At 36.7% G+C, this 20,840-nt stretch overlaps 3 protein-coding genes across 6 annotated transcripts; all 3 read left to right on the plus strand.

Moving 5' to 3' along the window:
* nanos2 (nanos homolog 2) lies at positions 1-498 on the plus strand. The gene has a single exon (XM_040127452.1). The coding sequence runs from the start codon at positions 1-3 to the stop codon at positions 496-498; it is 498 nt and encodes a 165-aa protein (XP_039983386.1).
* A 5,405-nt stretch (positions 499-5,903) lies between these two features.
* Positions 5,904-8,669, plus strand: si:ch211-161h7.5. Its single transcript, XM_040127547.1, has 8 exons — positions 5,904-5,933; positions 6,580-6,685; positions 6,851-6,995; positions 7,160-7,273; positions 7,412-7,556; positions 7,750-7,898; positions 7,987-8,126; positions 8,518-8,669. Exons 2-8 carry the CDS (start codon positions 6,586-6,588, stop codon positions 8,667-8,669), a joined length of 945 nt encoding a protein of 314 aa, XP_039983481.1. The 5' UTR covers positions 5,904-5,933; positions 6,580-6,585.
* Positions 8,670-9,418: 749 nt separating this feature from the next.
* Positions 9,419-20,121, plus strand: si:ch211-161h7.4 (ankyrin repeat domain-containing protein 11). 4 transcript variants are annotated; one of them, XM_040127586.1, is made up of 17 exons: positions 9,419-9,559; positions 11,014-11,057; positions 11,329-11,393; positions 11,487-11,629; positions 12,182-12,242; positions 12,347-12,560; positions 12,712-12,801; positions 12,915-12,995; positions 13,564-13,743; positions 13,854-14,566; positions 15,252-15,797; positions 16,676-17,315; positions 17,407-17,477; positions 18,398-18,538; positions 19,252-19,412; positions 19,555-19,645; positions 19,786-20,121. In XM_040127586.1, exons 1-17 carry the CDS (start codon positions 9,488-9,490, stop codon positions 19,860-19,862), a joined length of 3,390 nt encoding a protein of 1,129 aa, XP_039983520.1. In that variant the 5' UTR covers positions 9,419-9,487; the 3' UTR covers positions 19,863-20,121. The 4 variants fall into 4 exon arrangements, with proteins under 4 accessions (XP_039983520.1, XP_039983519.1, XP_039983521.1 ...); XM_040127585.1 differs by having other exon boundaries at positions 9,420-9,559; positions 12,709-12,801; XM_040127587.1 differs by having other exon boundaries at positions 9,421-9,559; positions 11,487-11,593; positions 12,709-12,801.
* Positions 20,122-20,840: the final 719 nt, after the last annotated feature.

Below are 20,840 nucleotides of genomic sequence, written 5' to 3' on the forward strand. Positions count from 1 at the left end.
ATGACAACAATGCAAAGACAAGTCGGGTACCAGAGCTCCCTCCTCACTGACGGGGACTGCTTCGACATGTGGCATGACTACATGAACCTGGGCAGACAACTGGAGAGGCTGTGCGGCAGGCGCGAGGTGGACCGCAGAGACACCGAGGGGCCGAAAAAAGAACCTGCAGGACCGTGGAGCCACGTCCAGGCCTCGTCTCGGCGGGAGGTGTACAGCAACTCCACAGAGACCAGCTCAGCCAGCAGTCTGTCGGAAACCAGCTGCAGCGGGACTTCCTCAGACTACTGCCGCTTCTGCAAGCAGAACGGGGAGTCTCCAAGGGTGTACCGGTCGCACAAGCTGAAATCTGACGACGGCAAAGTCATCTGCCCCATCCTCCGGAACTACACCTGTCCCATCTGTGAAGCCAGCGGGGACTACGCACACACACGCCGCTACTGCCCGCAGGCGCAGTTGCGGGAGGCTGCGAAGACGCTGCCAAGGTCCAGGTTCTGGTAGCTGATGGTGGACACTGAAAACACTGTACATAATTACCAACAAAATGTTCATGTGCACATAGACTGTTTCAGGTTCCCACGGTGTATAGAAATGTGCAGTTTGGAGAGAGATGTTTCATGTTTGAGGCTACCCTTTTTTGTATATATTTGGATTGTGACTTTAGGTTTCTAAAGTTTTCTTATGTGCCTTCTGTGTTGCAAAAGACTTGGCTACACTTTTTGGACACTAATTTTGTAAATAAAACTTGATTCCAGTGAAGTATAATTCAGGTGTCTTTTATGAAATACCACCAGTGGGATTTTGAGGTACCTTTACCTCTACTTGAGTAATTCTTTTCAATTTTATGCTCCTTCTACTAATTCCACTACAGATAAGAGGTAAATATTGTACTTTTTACTCCACTGCATTTATCTGACAGATTTAGTTACTTTACAGATTAAGACTATTAATTAAGATATAATAAACTAATTATGATGTATAATTATAGATTAAACTACTCAGCAGTACATGAAGAAGTTTAAATTAGCCGCACCTAGATGCAACATTAAAGATTGTTACACCATGATGCATCAATAATCATAATCGAGTGGTATCATATCTATTATAGAGCTGCAAAGATTAGTTGACCAACTCAAAATGTATCTGCAACTATTTTACTAATCTAATAATAGTCATAATTTTTTAAACCAAAAATGGCCAACACTCCCTGGTTCCAGCTTCTCAAATGTGAGGATTTGATGCTGCTCTTTGTCAGGCAGGATAGTAAGTAAAGCAAAGTTACTGTTAACAAACAACGCGACATTAGTAGTCATTTATCACCTCTTTCGAGGTGTGGCTTTTGCTCGTATGTAAGAAGGGTGTGGGGCCATCTGCATGTCTGTGCCCATGTGGGGCCACATTGTCTCATCATCTGTCCACGGCCTCATGGTTTCATGTTCACTCTCTGTTTATATAATTGTAGTACAGTAATTTACCCTCTGACTCAGTAATATATGTCGTTGGCTTTTTCTTCTGTTGCCATTTGCCTGCAGAAGCAGTGTACATTTTTGTCTGAAGACCCTGCACCCACTGCCCTTGAAATGCCACCCCTCCATGATAAGTTTTCTCCAGCTGGCAGCGAGCCAACACTTCATGACTCTGAAGATTAAGCTGTTCGAAGCTGCAGTGATTCATTGGCTATTCATGACAGAGCAAACTCTCACCTGGTCTCACCTGCTGGATTGGGTGATAAAGATCTATTACTAAACATTGACTACTGGGACAAAGTCTGGCTTTAGTAAATGTTTGTAATTATGGAGCTCAGTTATGAATTAGAGTCATCCATCTCAGCTGTTTTTTTTTTTTTTTTTGCTTTTCATCCAGTCCATCATTTGAAAACAAAGGACACATGAAGGTAGTCTCTTAAGTTTGACAATATAGGTTTTAAAAATGTACACATGCTGCTAAGCCATAAAAGTTTGCTGTTACGACGACTCTATTTAATGAGGTAAAAGCCCCTCCTTGACGGCAGTCTTTGTGTTGCATTTTCACTGCTTTCACCCAACAACACACAATAAACGGTATGTAAGAGGCCTCTTTATTAATGCTAACATTGGTGCCATTTGGTCTTAGGACCAAACATGGTATTTCCAATACTAGTGAAGAACTACTTAATACATTACATCACATTATTATGTGTTTTAATTTATATTACTTGTGTTTTTACATAAGTGGATTTATCCACCATGACGAAAAAATAACTTTAGCCTCTGAGTGTCATGGTGCTGGCATTGATTTTCGTCATCATCACTATGGTGTCCATTGCTCTGGCAGGGCCGGGAATACGTAAGTCTGTGTTTTGATGCTCTATTTCCATATATCATTTTGTAATATATAAATTATTTATTTGATATAAAACTGTAGGAATAATGCTGCATCCTTTGATCTTTCAAGTATGTGAAAATATATATATTTTTTACAATATTTTTCTTTCTACACTGTTTGGAAAATAAGTTTTCTTCTTTAAAAAAACAACCAAAGGTTATCTTTGTCTCCCACATTGTATCTGGTATGTTGAAGTGTACATTTACCTCTCTGTTATTTCTTTCTTTTGGAGTGCCTATAGTTACGTCTACTGCAGCCCTCCTGTTTTGCCACATGGATTTTTTGTGGCTTGGTGCTTGAACCTGGGCTTCAATACTGGATAGTTGCTCATATGGGACAGAAATTGAGATAGTACCTCTTCATTTTCAATTGAAATTCATTTCACAGTGTTTTCAGTTATTTGTTACAGGCAAGCACTTGGGAAATGGGAAGAAACCCAAGGGGTCATAAGACTCCAGAATAAAGACAAAACTATTACAATTCTTAAGAAATGAATGCAAAAAGGACAAGATGAGTAACAAAGGGAAGGAATATTGGAAGGATACTGTTACCACTTTAAATGGATGTGTGTCATTCATTTTTCCATATTGGAATTTTATTGTTATTTCTGTCTATTCTGTACAAATGAGTCTTATTGGAAGACGGATCCCTCCTTTATAGGTTTAAAAGTGTTTTTCGGGAGTTTTTTCTTATTCACATAAACGGTTTACAGACAGACAGTGAGCGATGCTGTACAGATTGTAAAGCCCCATTAAGCAAATATGTGATTTTGGGCGATATGTGTGGATAAAATTGACCTGACTTAATTAAATAAAAGTAGGATATCTGCACAAGAAACGTATGAAAACTGGTTGCTTTATTTGACCAGATAGCACCAAGACTGAAATGCTTAGATTTTTCTGTAATAAAGTTTTGCTTCAGACATGATCACTGTATTAAAACATACTTTTTTCTATTTGTCATCCCTATAAAAGATTGATACCTGCTGTTCTGGCTTTCCTTATCCTGATCGCCCTGATTAACTACGTCATGATATTACTCTCCTGCTATGGTCACCATTACTATGGAGCCTGGCTCAACAAACACTACAAAGTAGACCTGTGGCTCCACCGTGTGTTAGTTAGAATGGCAGCTCAATTGCAAGTTCATCTTCAGTGCCAACTCTGCTCTCCTAAGTAATGTTCTTCATTTGAAAGATGACTCTGTCTCTGCATCTAAGTCTTTTCTGTTGTCTGAGTCGCTGATTCAAAATGGTGTTGTCATATATGCAGCATGGACAACCACTGCCACACTAGTTAACCTGGCTGTTGTGCTGAACTATAATGCACACATATCTTAGACGAATGCTGCCAACACCTCTCTCTCTTTTTTGACTGTAGTTTTATTTGTGTGGTAAGTGCAAAGAAGAGGAAAATCATGTTATACATTTAATAAATTAATATATATATTTTTAAAAAAAAGTATATTTCCAGAGCAAATGTGTTGGCTCTCTGACAGGTTTATGCTGGAAATCTCTGTCCTTGACAAACATGTGAGGTTCACTCTCACCATTTACCCTGTAGTGATCTGGGCGCTGATGGGGGGTTTTCATGAAAAACCACAACGGTGCAGCTCCTACCCCCAAAATATCTTTGTTGGTGAAGAACTACAAAAAATCTTAATCAACCTCAATTACATCAGTTGGATGTTGCATATGTTTTTGCGCTCAGCTTGTTTGTTGCACAGGGTCTTTTTTGGTCATCTTGAAGCAAATTAAAAAGCCATTTTACAAAGATCTCAACCCTGAGGCCATATCTCTGATGGAGATTGCTAAGAAGCAGAAAATGATATTTAAGTGAACATGCTGATTGAATATTTTTCCAATAAACCTTTATGTATATGGTCTCTGTATGAGCTGTACTTCTGAATGTTTTGTACATGTTGTAACTGATGACTTTTGCCCTGCAAACACTGCTGACACATGATGAAGCCTCACAAAAATAAATGTGGTATGAAATTATAAGATGCTGAAATCCATTTTAAGTTGTCTCATGTACTTAGCTATGAATAAATTGTGTACTTGTACTGTACTCTGACATCCCTGAGACACATAATTCATTGTACATTTCACTGTTATCTTTCATACGAATATGAAAAATTTTGGTGTTACTGTTTGTTTTTGTTCATGCATTTTGACATCTGTTTTCTGTACTGTTAAAAATAAATATTTTTGTTGCTCGAGTGTATGCCTTGGTGGAATGATTTCGAGAGATAACAAATACTACAACTGTGTAATCACGCAGTACAATAACAGCCTTGTAGATGTAGAGTAATGGCAAAACAAAGAATAAGACAGGATCATAATGCTAAGGATGGATGATGCCACTGATCAGGCTGCATATTAGGAAATCAAGGCTACTTTGTGTTGCTACTGTTCTGTCTCTGCTGCATGTTTAACCACATTGTCTTCTGAGGTAACTGTACGGTACATAACTGGCTCTTCTCCTGTCAGATGTAATGTTTTTATGTGCTTTGCCCCATCCTTTGCCTTGTAATAATGTCCTTCTATGTTTGGTACCAATATTTGCTGTTCCATTCTCTGTAACAACATCCTTGTTTTCTTTCTCTTTGCTTTGTTAATTTCAAATATTACATTTACAGTATCTCCTAATTTGATCGTACTTGCCTGGCTAAATCATGTACTGCTCTCTACTAAGACATGAGCTTCAACCCATACAAACGGAACTTCTATATGCTCTCTGGATTTCTCTTATGACGCTGTTTTTTCACTTGATATAGATCACACAGCAAAATAAAACTAACATGAATTAGAACACACTAAAATCCACTGAGACTTAAAACACAGTTATGAAGAATGAAAACAACATAAATAGAAGCAAAAATGAGTCTAAATAAGTGGGCCATGAGCTACTTTATAAAGGTTTCAAATTTTAGGAGCCACAACCTTTTTGAAAAAGACATCATTTGGTGTAATCGTCCCAATGGCCGCTGTGATGTCTTTACGGCATATGACTGATTATTATCACTTGCTCCGCTCCTTGGCGAGGTCAAAGGTCAGGTTCGAGCACAGGTCAAGCTTGGGGATACTTCAGCAGATTTTTCAACATTTCTTTAAATTCACTTAAAGAATTCTGCACATTCAGTACAAAATATTGAGATGGACCAAATGTAACAAAGTACTAGCTCTCTATGTGACTATATGTTCATAAACAGAATTTTTAATTTTTTTGGAGTAGACCAAAATTCTGGATGTCTCGCTGCAGCAGTGGTTTACCAAATTGGTAGATTTTTGAAAATTTTAAATAAATTTACACTAAATATATACACTGTTAATCATTCAGAAACCAAGTGTGTGGGAGAAGAATATTGACAGTTCTTGTGTCTTTTATGATCCACTGCACTGAGGCAGAAATGTATACAAGATAAGAGATGCACGTGATGCTTTGAGGGGTTGTAAGCCTTCCTCTTTCACAACTAGTTACTCTATAGATCAGGAAGTCCTCTGTTCTCTCCACAGTTACTTTTGCTCTTCACACTGATCGCTCAGCTCACACGGGGAGGAGCAAGAAAAGGTATGTTTCATTTCACTTCATCGAGTCTTAAGCATGTGGGAACGAAACGCAGCGTGTTGTAGTGGTACATGGACCAGTCTATAACTACACAAGTAGTTTTGAAAACTTGATGAGTTTCCAGTCCAAATTCAATCCTTAAAATTTGAATGCCAAAAAAATTTACATAAATATTTTTAATGTACTAACTTAAAAAATAGGTTTTCCTGGTGATAGGCTTCAGAAAAGCTTATAAGAAGGCTGTTGATTTATGAAAAAGCTATAACTTGGTGTAATTGTCTGTATGGCCCCTGGATATACTGAATAACGTGACTGATAATCATCTCTTGCCCTGCCACTGAGGGAGGTCAGAGGTCAGGCTCAAATGCAGGTCATCACCACTGTAGTTGGAAGGGAGTAACTGTCTTTCTCAAAAATGTTTCAGTACTTTTTTTGCAGTACTTTTTAACATTTTCTTAAGTAAAAAATGATCTGAGATGTACCAAATGTACCAAAGAACTAGCCTAAATTTTTGGAAGTGCCCTATATCAATTGTAATTCCATAATGTTTCTTCTTAAACATGTTGCATATGCTCGATGTGGTTCTCTACATATGGTTTAACTAAAAAAATCTTTTCTATTTTTGAATAATTTTCGTTTATCACAGCAGACCACAATGGGAAAACATAATTTTGGACGTCTCGCTGCGATAGGGGTTTCTGTTGTCGGCTTTGCAATAAGCTTGGTGTTCAATGGGCTGTCAGTAGTTGGGATTGGTAAGTCAAAATTCTGTTTTTTTAGTTACTTGCTGTAACTCGTAGAGGATGTTAAGCAACACTGTGAGTGGACACTGTAGGATCATTAAGAAATAACAAATATTAGTTGAACATGTCATAATTCTCTATAATCTCGCTCAATATTTGCATTTTATCTCCCTATAGGTCCTTATTATACCAATACAGCCAATGTTTCTGCTATGTTTGACACCCAGATCACACCTTCAGCGTGGACCTTTAACATCTGGAGTGTCATCTACATCTGGCTGACAGCCATGATTATCTACATCCTGACGGGTCTTTGCAGAAAGTTGTGGCCAACTTTTTTCATTTTCTTGTTTATAACTGTAAAATAATGCAAAACTTTTACAAACTGAACAAAAAGAATGTGCAAATAGCAATCTCTATCTAAACTCACAATTAAACACGGTTCTGAATGACTGAATCTTCAACTTTGGCTCTTTTGTCTTGTAGGAATGGTTATGGCTACGTTTACTGCAGCCCTGCGGTTTTGCCTTATGGATTCTTAATTAGCTGGTGCCTCAATTTGTGTTTGAATATTGGCTGGCTGCTTGTTTGGGACAGAGGGTGAGAGTCTCCACTGGGATGTTTTGAATGGCTCTTTTGACCATTCTTTGTAAATTAAGCTTGACGTAAAGCATATTATAGGTTTATGCCTCAGACAGTAAAATGAAATATGTGTTTTTGTGCTGTTCCATACTAAAGAGCGATGATTGCTGCACTGGTTTTTCTCATCCTGGTCATCTGCACAAACTACTCCATGATATGCTTCACCTGCTATGGGCTTCATATTTATGGAGCCTGGCTCGAGAAATACCACAAAGCAGACCTGTGGCTCCTCCGTGTGTTGGTCAGTATGACAAATGTAGAGCATTTGCATTATTAAGTACAGTACATGGAAAGTTTTTATCTTGCATGTTCCAGGATATATGACCCTATTTTTGTTCATGTGAAGTTAATATAATGTGGTTTAAGTGTCCAATGTTTACTCAATAACTGTCTCAATATATTGAACTAAAATACTTTTAATACTATATTCAAAGGTTCAGAATGGTGTGATGATATACACGACATGGACAACCATTGCAACTCTAATCAACTTGACCATTGTACTGACTTATGATGCAAAGATGTCGCCTGCAGATGCTGCCACCATCTCGTACTCTATTTTGACTGTTTTGTTGCTTGTGTGGTGAGTGGCCTTCACTTTGATAATGCAAAATCTCAGATGTATATCAGTGAGATTCTGAAGCAATGTGTATGTGGCGGGTGTTTCACAGGTTTGTTTTGGAAAATGTTGTGCTTGACAAACATGTGCGGTACATCCTCATCATCTACCCTGTTGTGATCTGGGGCCTGTCTGGAAACCTGGACAAAAACTTTGACGCTAAATCACCCAGTCTCAATGGCATCTTCATTGGTAAGACACTTTAGAGAATTCCATAAGAATTATATGTGATTAATACTGTATATGATAATCTTGACAATTGGCTCATGACATCACATCAAGAAAAATTAATTGGACTGATTTCCTGAAGCATGACAGGTGGGGGGTTATAAGAGTAAATAAAAACAGTATTAAGGAAAACAATTACTGAGTACAACCTTTAACCTTTACAACTTAATTAGACACATTGGGAACAATGCTCTCAATTATGTAATATATTTCTTTTTCATATCTATTGTATGAGGAAATATTATAATGCTAAGCCCTGTACAAAAATGTATCTGGAGATACTGTACACAGCAAAATTATTGGTGACCACAAAAATCTGTTTAAAAGTTGTGCTGACTGTATTTTGATCTCTCAGCTGTGTTGTTGGCTATAGCCTCTGTGCTGTTTGTCGTAAGGATTGTTTTGGTCGTTTGGAGACACATCAAACAGCCCCTCTATGAAGATGTCAGTCCTGAAGCCATGGATCCAATGGAGACTGCTGAAAAGCAGAAGAAGATATTTTGCTAAACATTTCTCTCTTAAGGTTTTTATGATATAACATACTGATACTTCATTTCATATATCATAGAAAATACAATAGAAGTGCATTTGTTTAGCTTAACATTGTTAATCATCATGAGGCCAAATGTTTTATTTTGTAAAATTTTGATGCATTTTATTAAATTCTGATCTCATACATATTTTTTAAAAATGCACTACAGCATAGTTTTCATTGGAAATATTCTTTTCAACTTTGGCTAACTGCTCTCTGAACTTTTTATGGCTTTTTTCTAACATATTGATTGCTAACACAACTCTTTAGGCTCTGATAAGGAGACTAGTATAACACTACGCAGAGGCACGACACTGTAATTTTTTTTTTTAAAGATTTTTTTGTATCAAATGCCAATTTATATTCCAATGAGAATTTCACAGTTCAAGTAGATACCCTTATGTTTCTCCTACAAAAGTGTAAACATCATGGACACTATCACATATTATTAGAATTTGCAGTTATTTTCTGTTTTCTTGGGTGAAAACGCTACAGTAAAAAAACTGGCGGTTGAGGACTTTCTGTGGAAAATAAAATGAAGATTACTTAATTTTTTCAATTATCATACATTTTCAGGGATCATGTCTAATACTCCCTAACCTCAGTAATTATAACAGTATGATGTATGTCTGTGTTGTTGACATTAAATCAATCTAGATTAGGTTCAACAATGATAACAATGCTGTAGATGGCAGCAGCGCGAGGCGGCCAAATTAAGTCAAGTCTGTCGGAAAATAAAGTGTAGAAGAAAAAGAGCGTCCTTTATGGTACTTTTGTTTTTGTTCCCAGAATTATGTCTTTCAGGCAGAAAGTCCGTGGCAATCCAAGACTTTGTCCACCAGCAACAAGCTCCACCAGTCAGATAGTTAAGTTTATGCTATACTATTATTACACTCAAGATTATGTTATTCTTTAGTTTTATTGTAAATTTTAAGGCAGAGTATGTTGGTTAGCATCTGCCAAATTTGCGGTACATTACGATGGTGCTGCCTGAGAGGCCTCACTTAGGGTAGGAAGTGGAGGACAGAGTGCGCGGGTTATTTACAAATTGTAAAGAGCGCTATTGTTTTGCTAACGCTAACGTTGGTTATCGAGTGAGTGAAATAGCTGTTTCACCGGCTTTCACATAATTGTGTACTTATTCCTAATGTGCTATTTACTGAGCGGGTTTAGATCGATGCATATTAGGGGGCAATTAAAAAAGACGAGTTATTGAAATCGAAATGATAGCTAGCTAGCTGTTGGCTTGGGTCTCGCTGTCGGAACGTTACCGTTAAAAAGAAGACATAGCTGGCTATCATAAATGGAAACAAAGTACCCCACCTTGGTAAGTAAGGGATTTGTTTTGTGTTTCTATTTTGCTTTTGTGAAACTGAGGGAGGAGGGCTGAACAAACACGTAACGTCAGCCAAAACTCAGAAAGGGGGGTGATACCACTTGAACAAACGTTAACCTACACTCAGTTATCTGTTATTATTGAAACGGCTAAAACTACCCTAATGCAGTCTAATGCAACAGTATCCTGTAGTAAACGCTGCCTCTATGGTAGGTTATAGGTTAAGGTTATAACGTGTAATCTGTGATTTTGTGACATTGTATTGTGTAATACTGAGGGGTATTTCTACTATTTTGTCCATTCAAAAACCGAAACACATAGTTCAGTTTTCCTTTAGTATCAGCTATATTTTTCTACTTTTGCGTAAAATGCCGGCAGAAATTGTGGGCAAAGTTAATTACGTAGAAGTGATTGCAGACTTTTCAAAAATGGCAGCAATGATCGCTAATTCAACATATGGAAAAAGTAACATATAAAGTAAGAAATGAAATGACATATTAACCCAACTTGCAATGATGAACTGTCTCCTACTGTCTGAGGTAAATTTATCTTACTTTGTTCATTTGTATTTTATTTGTGTTTATTATTACTTTTTTTTCGGGTGGGGGGGGTGGGGGGGGGTGTTACAGACCTCTAATATATATTTAGGTATGTATGTTTATATGTATAGCATATTCATATTTTTCTATGTTGTGATTGTGCAGTTGTCAAATGAAGTAATGGTACATGGGACATGAATAATGAGTATTTGAAAAAAAAATGCCCATCCTGTTTATAAGAACAAGGGCCGTTGCATTAGACAATAGACTACAGTAATTTTAGCTTCGTGTGTCTAATAAACTGACAACTGAACATAGTGTTCAAGGCATGTTGTTTGCTGGTTGTTTTTTTCTTTTTTTCCCCTAGTTTGCAAAGTAAACTAATTACAATATACATTGTTAAAACTCAGGGCTAACTTTCTCTATACCTGCTTTTGTTCACAGAGGAGACCAAAGAGGAAGCTTTGCTACCTTACAAACAAAGAACGGTACATTTGAACGTGTTGTTAAAATGTTAAAAAGGGAATGTCTGGGGAATGTCTTGCAGTTTTATAACTTAAAATAGTTCCAGTATTCATGTGCTCTGAGTTTTGCTAAAGCCAGAAACTAGAGAGGGATTTGCATCTTACCAACCTTAACTGAATTAATTACAAACTGAGATTATTTTCAAATAATGTTTTGTATTATTTTTATATTATAAAGTGTTGGTATTCCAGCTATTTTAACCTATTTTAACACTGACATTCTTTTTTTTTTCAGTGTGTCTAAACAATGGGCAGGAACGCTTACACTGGGAGATGTTGATAGGATGTTTGATGACTTGGGTGAGTTGAGTATGTGATTTATTTGCTTTAGAATTTTGCAGTTAATTTTTTGCTTTTTTATTATGTTAACCTGTAATTTACTATTCTTTTCAGATGCATCCTCACATGATGATGACTTGTTTCCCCCATCTCCTCTGCTCCAGATCTCTGATACTGAGACAAACCAGAGTGAAAGAGAGGCTTCACTTGTCCCAGAGGAGGTATACCTAATCAAAAAACTTTCAGCATGCAAAATGGTAATATATGTTCAGTCAGTCAGTCAATACTATAAATTAATAGTCAAAAAGTGTCCTGTGTTGACGTAAAGGTAAAATATCTGAAATATCTGTTTAGGTACTGGCCAGCGCTGGGCTCTCTGAATATATCAGAGAAGTCCCTAATGATTGATTTAGCAAATTTTTTGTGTTTTTTTTTTTTTTGTTTTGTTTTTTTGTTAACTGATTTGCAGCTGTTCATGCTTGAGTAAGGGCTGATGAGCCAGTAGTTATACACCTTTCTCTTTCCTTTGTGAGATTTAATTCCCACTGTCTGGCAGGCAGTCGCCAAATTTTCCCAAAATCTAACTGCATGATCTGTGCAACTGTCAGACAAAATAGCCGTATTGTGCCTGAGTGCAGCAGCTCAGTTATTAAGATATAGGTCTTCCACTTTCTGTCTATGTGCTTGTTGATAGACTCAGCAGCTCTTGTGCATCCGCTCATGGGCTTTATGTACCTTTCTTGAATTGGCCAAGATTTGATACCTTTAGATGTGCTGAGCCATTGAATGTATGTTTTGTAACTCTTTAGGGTCCTGAAGGAGATCGCCTGCTTCCTGCAACAAGGTCACCCAGTCCTCTACTGGACATTGGTAAGATCTAAAAACTAGTATTTCATGAGAAAATACTAAATTTACACACATTAAATGTGTTAAATGTTTTTCCGGTTAAAAAGTGGTTATTTCCCTTGTTGCAGATTCGGATATTCCATTCAAAGTGCACGGGCCAGTAAAGACATCCAGCCCAGTTGACAAAAATGGGGTTGTAGAACGCATACAAGAGGAGGACAATGAAAAAAAACAAATTGTGTCCCCAATCCTCTTTGATTATGAGGATGAAGGAAAAGAAGAGGCAAATACAGAGTCTCCAACCATCCAGAAACCCCGGTGCAATGCGTATGTCACAGAGGAGTAAGAAACATATTAACTTCTTTAATGTAGGAAATAAATTGAAACAAGAGCTGCACATAATCATGTCAACATAAACATTATGAGTCAGTATATTTTCACTCATTAATCTGCAGAACACTTTTCTGTCAATAATTCTCCTGTCATCTAGAAGTGATGACTCTGAGTTGGAGTCTCTTCCAAGCAAAGTTACTTTTAGCAAACCCATGATGTCCAGTCACAAAAAAAAGGTGGAGGAGTCATGGTAAGGGCTTCTTAACTCTCAACATGATGATTAGTTTGCTGCAGGCACTTAATCTGTATCTGATGTTTCATCAATGTAAATTTGTATTTTTATTTATTCACTTTCTTCTGCAGCAAAGAAAGTCACCTAGTCAAAGAAAAAACACACCAAAGACCTCAAACACCTGTTTTGGAGCGCAAAAGGAAAACACCAAGGTAAGAAGTGATGACTTTTTAATGTACAGTTACAGTTATTTTTGCACTTTTACTTTGGTTGAGTGGTCTTACAATACTGGTTATTTGAAGCCAGTAACAATATCTTCTTTTCAGAATTTATTACTTGGAATCACGATTTACTATTTGTGTACAATGCACTGGCCACTATTCAATTTTGACATCCCCAGAACTTATTCATTTAAGAGTTACAAAGATATGTATTGTGACAGAATATTTTACAGTGGTACAATAAACGTATGGATAGTTATGAATGACAACAAAAATGTGATAATGAATTGAGTCAAAAAATATTTCTGTACTGAAATTTACTTTGCATAGTTGCCAACATACATACTGATCTTGATATATTTGTGATAAGACAATATCAGCCTGCTGATATGTCAGGCTACATTTGTATCCATATCACAGGACGTTTTCCTCCCACAGCCTGAGTTTGACAAGAGTCAAAAAAATGTAATACAGAAAAAGTCACACATTAATTGTTTAATGCAGCAGTACAATATACAGTCAGTTCTGTTTTGTTTTTTTTCTTTTTGTTTATTACCAGGCAAGAAAACACAGACCAACTTATTTCAGCTGTGAGACAGGAGCCTGATCTTGCTGCTCCTGAGAAACACTCACGAAGTGTTCACAGCCAGTCACTGGCAGAGATGTCCACCCGTGTGGTAAAAGACATTACAGCTTTTCAACAGAAGCTTAGAGATGCCGGACAGCCCAAACCTGCATGGTGAGTTGAAATAAGAGTACACCTTAGTAATTTGTGAATAGTAAGGGCCCCTATATTTAAATATAAAAACTTAAAACAACGATTATTCCATTAAATTTTTTTTTTTTTAGTTCCAGGGATTCGCTGTCACCAGTAGAAGTTCAAACTACTCCTCCTGTACTAGAGGATGATTTCCTGATTTTGGAGGATGATGCACCTATTTGGTTTTCTATCCCAAGTAAAACTGCCACCAGTAAGAGACAAAAGCAGAGCAGAAGCACAGACAAAGATAGCTCAACAGACAAGGGGACAAAGGACGGCCCATTAGTGACTGCACAAAAAGAGGATGAATTGGAAAAGGCAACCACCAAACTGGGAATTCTGCCTGTTAATCAGAAAATTAAGAAGAAGAAAGGGAGAGAGACAAAGCATGAAGTTACTTGGCCTAGAAATGATGAGTATGAATTGTCCAGCCCTAAGGATCTTCCTGCAGGTGACTTGGTGGAACAAGATAAACCAAATAAAAAGAAACAACAAAGACTCAAAAAGATTCCATTGAAAGAGGCAAAGGAAAAAGCTGGAGACACAGCTGGCGGGGAAAAAGATGAAGAAAAGCGCTCTCAGAAAATGGAAAAGAAAGCACAGAAGTCCTCTGAGATGAAGAGCTCAAAGTCTTCAGAAAAGGCCAAGACAAGCAGGGCTAAGTCGTTAAGGGGGACCAGAAAAGTGATACAGGGATCTGAAGACAAAAAGGAGACGGTGTATGAGGAGGCTGTGAAGGAACAAAGTAAGGAGCAGAACAATAAGAAGCATGCAGATGTTGAAGACTTGGGTTCTCTTTCAGGTAAGGAACTCCTACCTTTTAAAATTTCTTCCTATTTGTTGACATTGAATCTTTCTGTTAGTTGTTATTATCAAGTTATTTAATGTAAATGTCTTCTTTCTGTTTCCTCCTACTCCTTTAACGCTGTAAACTACAAGATGACCAAATTTAAGCCCCCTGACATTTAAGTAGTTAATGAATTGATTTAAAAATGTATACTCTGAAAAGCTTCATTTTTGTTGTAGCTGTAACCCCAAAAAAATCAAAATATCCAACCAAAAATTCTCTGGGATATCAACAATTTTTTGACTCAATTGCTATACTTTGTAAAATTAATTATTAAATTATTATGAATTAATTATTAATTCTTTATTGTAACTACTTAACAAAGTAGTTGCACTCTTAGTGTTCCAAACTGACCGACAACAATAAAAACATTTTTCAGTCATATCATATCAACGAAACTAGGAAAGGTAGAACAAGCCAAACATTAAGATCAAAAATATGAAGTAATTTTACATATGAATAGGGAGGCAACAGAAACTTGTAATGAAAAGAGAAAACAAATAGTCAAAATAAATAAAAATTTATTAAAATCATTGCAATGATTTTCCTTCCTCCCTTCCTTCAAAATCAGTGTTAAAAGTTCTTAAAAGCATCTCACTGAACTCATATATAATACAATTTTTTTTTTTCTTTTCCACAGACAAAGAAATCATGAATTTTGATGTACAAGCAGAAAAGGATTTATCAGATGAAAAGGCTAAACAGAACAAACTGCCTGTTGAGTTTGAAAGGAGTTCACCTGAAGAAAGTCAGATTCTTGGGAAACAGAGAAGAAAACAGACTGGACAGTGGTGGTTGAGCAGTCCTCAGATCACAGAGGTAATAAAGGTGACAGACAACCAGCCTATGCTCAAGAAGTTTAAACAGCACAACAAAGAGCCCAGCGCAGCAGAACCTTCACCTGTAAAGGCTAAGAAGGACAGAGTTTTAAAGAAGAGAAATCAGAAACAGCCTGTGCCGTCGTCCAGTCAGAGCACAATTAAAGCTAAAGAAAAGAAAACCAGATGGAACAAAAACAGACCTGCAACAGGAGACACAGCGGACAAGATGAAAGCAACGGATGAAGTATTTAATACAACTGAGGCAGAGCAGATTGAGCAGCAGCAGGAGGTCCTGGATCAGGACCACGATCCTGTGCACTCGAGCCCTTTGGTCTTTAAACATAAAGATCTCAGTCTTAATTCAGGTAAGATCAGTGGTGGAGGAAGTACCCAGATTCTTTACTTAATTAAAAAAGTACCAATACCAAGATTTAAAAATGCTCCATCACAAGTAAAGGTCCTCCGTGTAAAATCCTACTTAAATTTTAAAAGCAGTAAGTAAAATAACAGCAATATTATAATATGACCGTTTTAAACTTATTAATACTGATGCATCAGTGTGTAAGTGGTGTTTTAATGTTGTAGCTGCTCAAGATGAAGGTTGTTTAACTACTATACATACAGTTTGATTAGTCCAGTGGTTCCCAAGCTAGGGGGTCCGGCCCTTCCAAAAACTCGCAAGATAAATCTGAGGGCTCCTGAAATTATTAACTGAAGGGGAGAGAAGGAAAAAACAAAATCCCGCTACATAAATATGTTTTCATTTTTTGACTTTTCTTAGTCTTTAGAACTGGTAAATATTTAATAAAACATTGTATTTTATTAGCCTATTATGTTTTTTACGTACAATCTTAGTCTGCAAATTGTCAGATAAATGTAGTTAGATAAATGAGTAAAAAGCACAATATTTCCCTCTGAAATGTACTGGAACTAGAAGTATGAAGTAGCATTAAATGCACATACTCAGGTACAAGTACCTCAAGATAGTACTTAAGTACAGCACTTGAGTAATTGTACCTCGTACATTCCAGCACTGGGTAAGGTCAGGGGTTTGTTTACACAGGTCCAAGCTGATGTAAACAAAAAAGTCTTCCTCACACTCAAGCATTTTAAGAGGCAACTGAAATGTGTTTTCAGTTTGTAGAGAGGTATAACTAATACCTTTATTTGAGTGTTGTGAACATAAACATCAACCAATAAGGTTTGTAACTTATGATGATGTTCCATGTGTGATGTTTTACAGGGGATCAGGTATTTCAGAGAGTCTACCATCATGTTTCTAATGAAAAAATCTCCTGCACACCAGCGCCTGGGTCTCCCAGAAGACCTTGGGAGCAGCTCAGCGCAGCAGAACCAGAGAAACGGAGGAGGAAACCTCCTGGTAACTGGTGGATGGTTAAGGGCATGTGTGGAGACGAGGAGAGCATCTCCTCACAACGTCAGCAGCCTAATCCTAAGGAGACCAAATCTTGTAAGGAAATAAAAAAGCAATCTAAACAGAGCAGATCTCCTAGACTTGGAACTCCCAAAAATGGCAACATGGCAGTCTCATCAAAACCACTGGGGGGAGCTCATGTGCCCTCACTGAAACTAAAACCACTGTCTGCTCCAAAGACTGTCAAACGCTCTTTGGCCACTTTTAAAGACATTTTCACATCAGCCACAGAGAGCCTGACTGTGATCAGCAGCAGAGATATAGGTCATAACAACAGGAATAATGTCACTGCAGGTCCTGCTGAACAGGTCACTCTTACTGACTGTGTAACGCTCAGTAAGACTAATAAAAATATACTCAGCACGGATGCTGGTGAAGTCAGGAGCACACAGAACAGCCCCCCCCACCATGACACCCCACAGGACTGCAAGGGTCAGCCAGAGTACATGTAAGGAAAAGTCTAAATACTGTCACTCTAAACCTTTCCCTCTTTTTGTCTGTATATGTTATGTTTTTATTATTTTAACCTTTTTTGACAGGTTAAATGACATCAGAAGTGGACCATCCTCTTTAATTGAGCTGGAACAGTATGAGGAGTACGAAGACTTGAGTATGTTCCAAAACATAAAATTTATTTCATAAAACTTTATATTTCAATCAGACTTTTTAGATTTACATATATACTTCTTTCCGATCTTTATTTTGAGCGTTTCTATTTTCTTTTTTCATTTTGCTCTTTTCCCACATATTTTCTTCTTTGAATCTGAACATTTCTCAAAGGTATAACTTTTTTTCAAGTGTATGAGTAACCCATACAACTCTTTATTACCATTATAAATCTGCCTAAAAATACAAATTTTTTCAAGTTTATGATTGGAGATTATATTCCACAAATTTCTTTTTATCTCTTATTATTAGTAGTAAAAGGAAAATAATAATTACAATAAACTAAAATATTGTACTATACTACTAATGCACTTCTGTTAAACAAGAATACAAATTCAAGTGGTTATAGTTGTCTAATTCCAGGCTTTGAGACTGGCTTTTCTCTTATTTTGAAAAAGTTTTAGAATAAGAAATTTTATTGCAGTTAAAAAAATGTAACTTCCTAACTCACCAATGGGAACTGGAGAAGCCTGAGTGAATAGAATGTTCATTGTAGACACAGTAGAGAGAAATGTCAGTGTGACGTTGGTCTTTATTAATGAAATGAGAATAACTAATCTGACAGTTTCTCTGTAAGATCTGAAATCTGGGCAGCCACGCTGCAATATTTACACCAAGCGCTTTCACCTTTTATGATGAATCAAAAATGCAGGAGTTGGACTTTTGCTACCTGGATATGTAGCTCTCATCACCAGGTTAAACAGCTGGTGGTTCCATGTTTAATCGACTTAAATATGAATGACAAGTATTTGATCATGGACTGTGTAGATACTTAAATGGTAAAAATTGAATTTTCTGATCAGCAAGCCATGTTTTCTTTAAAAAAAATTCTTAACTTCCCCTTGTATGTTTTCTTTGCTCTAGTTCTGCCATCATCCAGAGCCCACGCTGTGCTCTCTGTGTCAGATATGTGTGCGCCTCCTCTCAAACCGCTGATCTTACAGCCAAAGGATAAGGCCAACCTGACAGAATGGTTTAAGAGTCTCTGGTCTACCACTGTTGACAGTAAGAAAATTTAATGTCTGATTTAAAAAAAAAAAAAAAACAAACAAAAAAAACAAACAAAAAACTGTTTTAAATAATTTATACATATATTTATACATATATTTGCACTGGTTTTATGGATACTCGAAAAAAGTAATAAGGACTTAATGCTATTTCTTAACAGAAACTTTTATCATCTGGTATTCAAATGATCAAGAAGGAGTTTCAACCCTGTTTGTATTTTTATTTATAGTGTGTTGTATCTTAAATCTGTATTATTTAGACTTCTTTTACATTCCGTATGAAGGGAGAAATCTTTCAGAGATGCTCCTAGACCTCAAAAAGCCCAAGATTCGATTTAGTTACTGTGACTGAACAATAATTACCGTAGTAGTTTGTTACTTAAAAGGTAAAATGAAATTTGTAAGTGAAATCTAACAAACAAGGAAGTACAGCAAGGGCATTGTGGACAAAATTAATATATGAACTAATATACAAAGTAAGCTTAATCCCACTAATATCCCATTGCATTAAAATGTATAATAATACAACAAATTTTCACATAATATATTGATTTATATCAATTTAAAAGTTTTTTTTTTTTTAGCTTTTTATATGTAATGTAGACAACATACTGTATTTTTAATCAAATCATTAAATGTTTCTTATGAAAGGGTATAAAGCATAAGTCATTATTGGGTAGTAATCTCACTGAATATTCTTTATGATTGTAGATGGTGCTGAGATCACTCCAGACCATTTTGACTGGTACTTCTATCAAGGCAGAGCTATTGGCTTCCTGGTGGACCTGAACTGTGGTTCCATCTGTAATGGAAAGATCCTGCTTGGCTCCTACATGAAGAAGCCTCTCTGGGTGGATCACAGCGCCACAACAGTCAGTAAACAAATTTTTTCCTTCTATCTCTCGCATATGATTATATTCTATTAGTCTCCTTCCCAGACCTCCTTAAACACCAGAGTTCTTGCAATACTTTCATTCTCCTATATTCATTTCTTTCTTTATTGTGTTGTTAAAGGTTTTTAACTTATTAACAAGCTCTGTGAGTCTAACCATCAATGGCAGAGAGTCCCGCTTCAACCCAGGACAATCCTTTATGGTGAAATGTGGTAAGAATATAATATTACATATATTAATGTTGAATCAAAGTTTTTAATTTAACAAATTGTTTCCTCTCCCTTATTATGTTTCTTATTATGTATACATTTTGTGTTTGTTTTTTACTGATCAGTCTGTTCTATTCACGCAGGAAACGCCTACAGCATCCAGAACGTCACTGCTCAGCCTGCAGTTCTGTACTTCACCAGGATATTAGCAGAAAGTTAGGACTGAAGTTGCTACCTGGATCGTGGCTAGATAACCAGTCACACACAATCAAGAAATGACCAAATGCCTAAGGGTTTTAAAAAGCAGACTGGAGATCTGGGAAATTCTTTTATATTTATATCGACTTACTTTCTGTATAAGGTGTAAATAGAAAAAAAATGTTTTTAATGATTTTATTTGATCCCAAGCAATGCTTCAAATGATTGATAAAACAGTTTTAAAATGATTAAATGATTTGTAAATAAAGTCTTACACTTTTTTAACTGAGGATTATTTGACCATTTCCTATGATTGTGCATCAATTGTTTTCAGCCTCTAAGGGGCAGTGTAAAGCTGTAGTCTAATTGTGTTAAACAGAGAAATGTTGAGATATGGTTTTAGTCAGCATGAAAACAAAGTCCACATATACTACTTTATATCCTGCTGGATGTTTTAATCAATAACTGCATCATATTACATTTTACAGGGTGACCATGTCTTATGGGCAAAATTTTAATTTGATAAGTTACTAGTAAATGTAGCTCTCATAAATGTATTGGGGTAAAAAGTACAATAAGTCCTGCTGAGATGTAGTAGAAGTATAAAGCAGAAAATGGAAATATTCAAAAGTGCAAGTACCTCAGAATTGTATTTAAGCACAGTTCTTGAGTAAGGATACCAAGTTACTTTCCACCACTGCAAATATGTTTCTGAGTAGTTAAGAGAAGTATTTCAAGACCTTTCACAGAGATTCCAGGTTCAGGAGCACCAGTGATGCTGGGCTTGGGGGTACACTGAGGGTTGCTGGTCCGCTGGTGTTAAGAGCTAGTAGAGGGCCATCATCCAGAAAAAAAAAAGCTCCCCTTGAACACTGTGTGTGACATCATCAGAGCCTTTACAAAGTCTATCCTTTACTCTGCTCAGGCTTTCTCTAAATGTTACTGTTGGAAAAATTTGATTTTTTTTCAAATTATATTCAACTAATTGGACATAAACAAT

Source organism: Xiphias gladius, chromosome 5, assembly GCF_016859285.1.
Source record: "Xiphias gladius isolate SHS-SW01 ecotype Sanya breed wild chromosome 5, ASM1685928v1, whole genome shotgun sequence".
Classification (NCBI taxonomy): Eukaryota; Metazoa; Chordata; class Actinopteri; order Istiophoriformes; family Xiphiidae; genus Xiphias; species Xiphias gladius.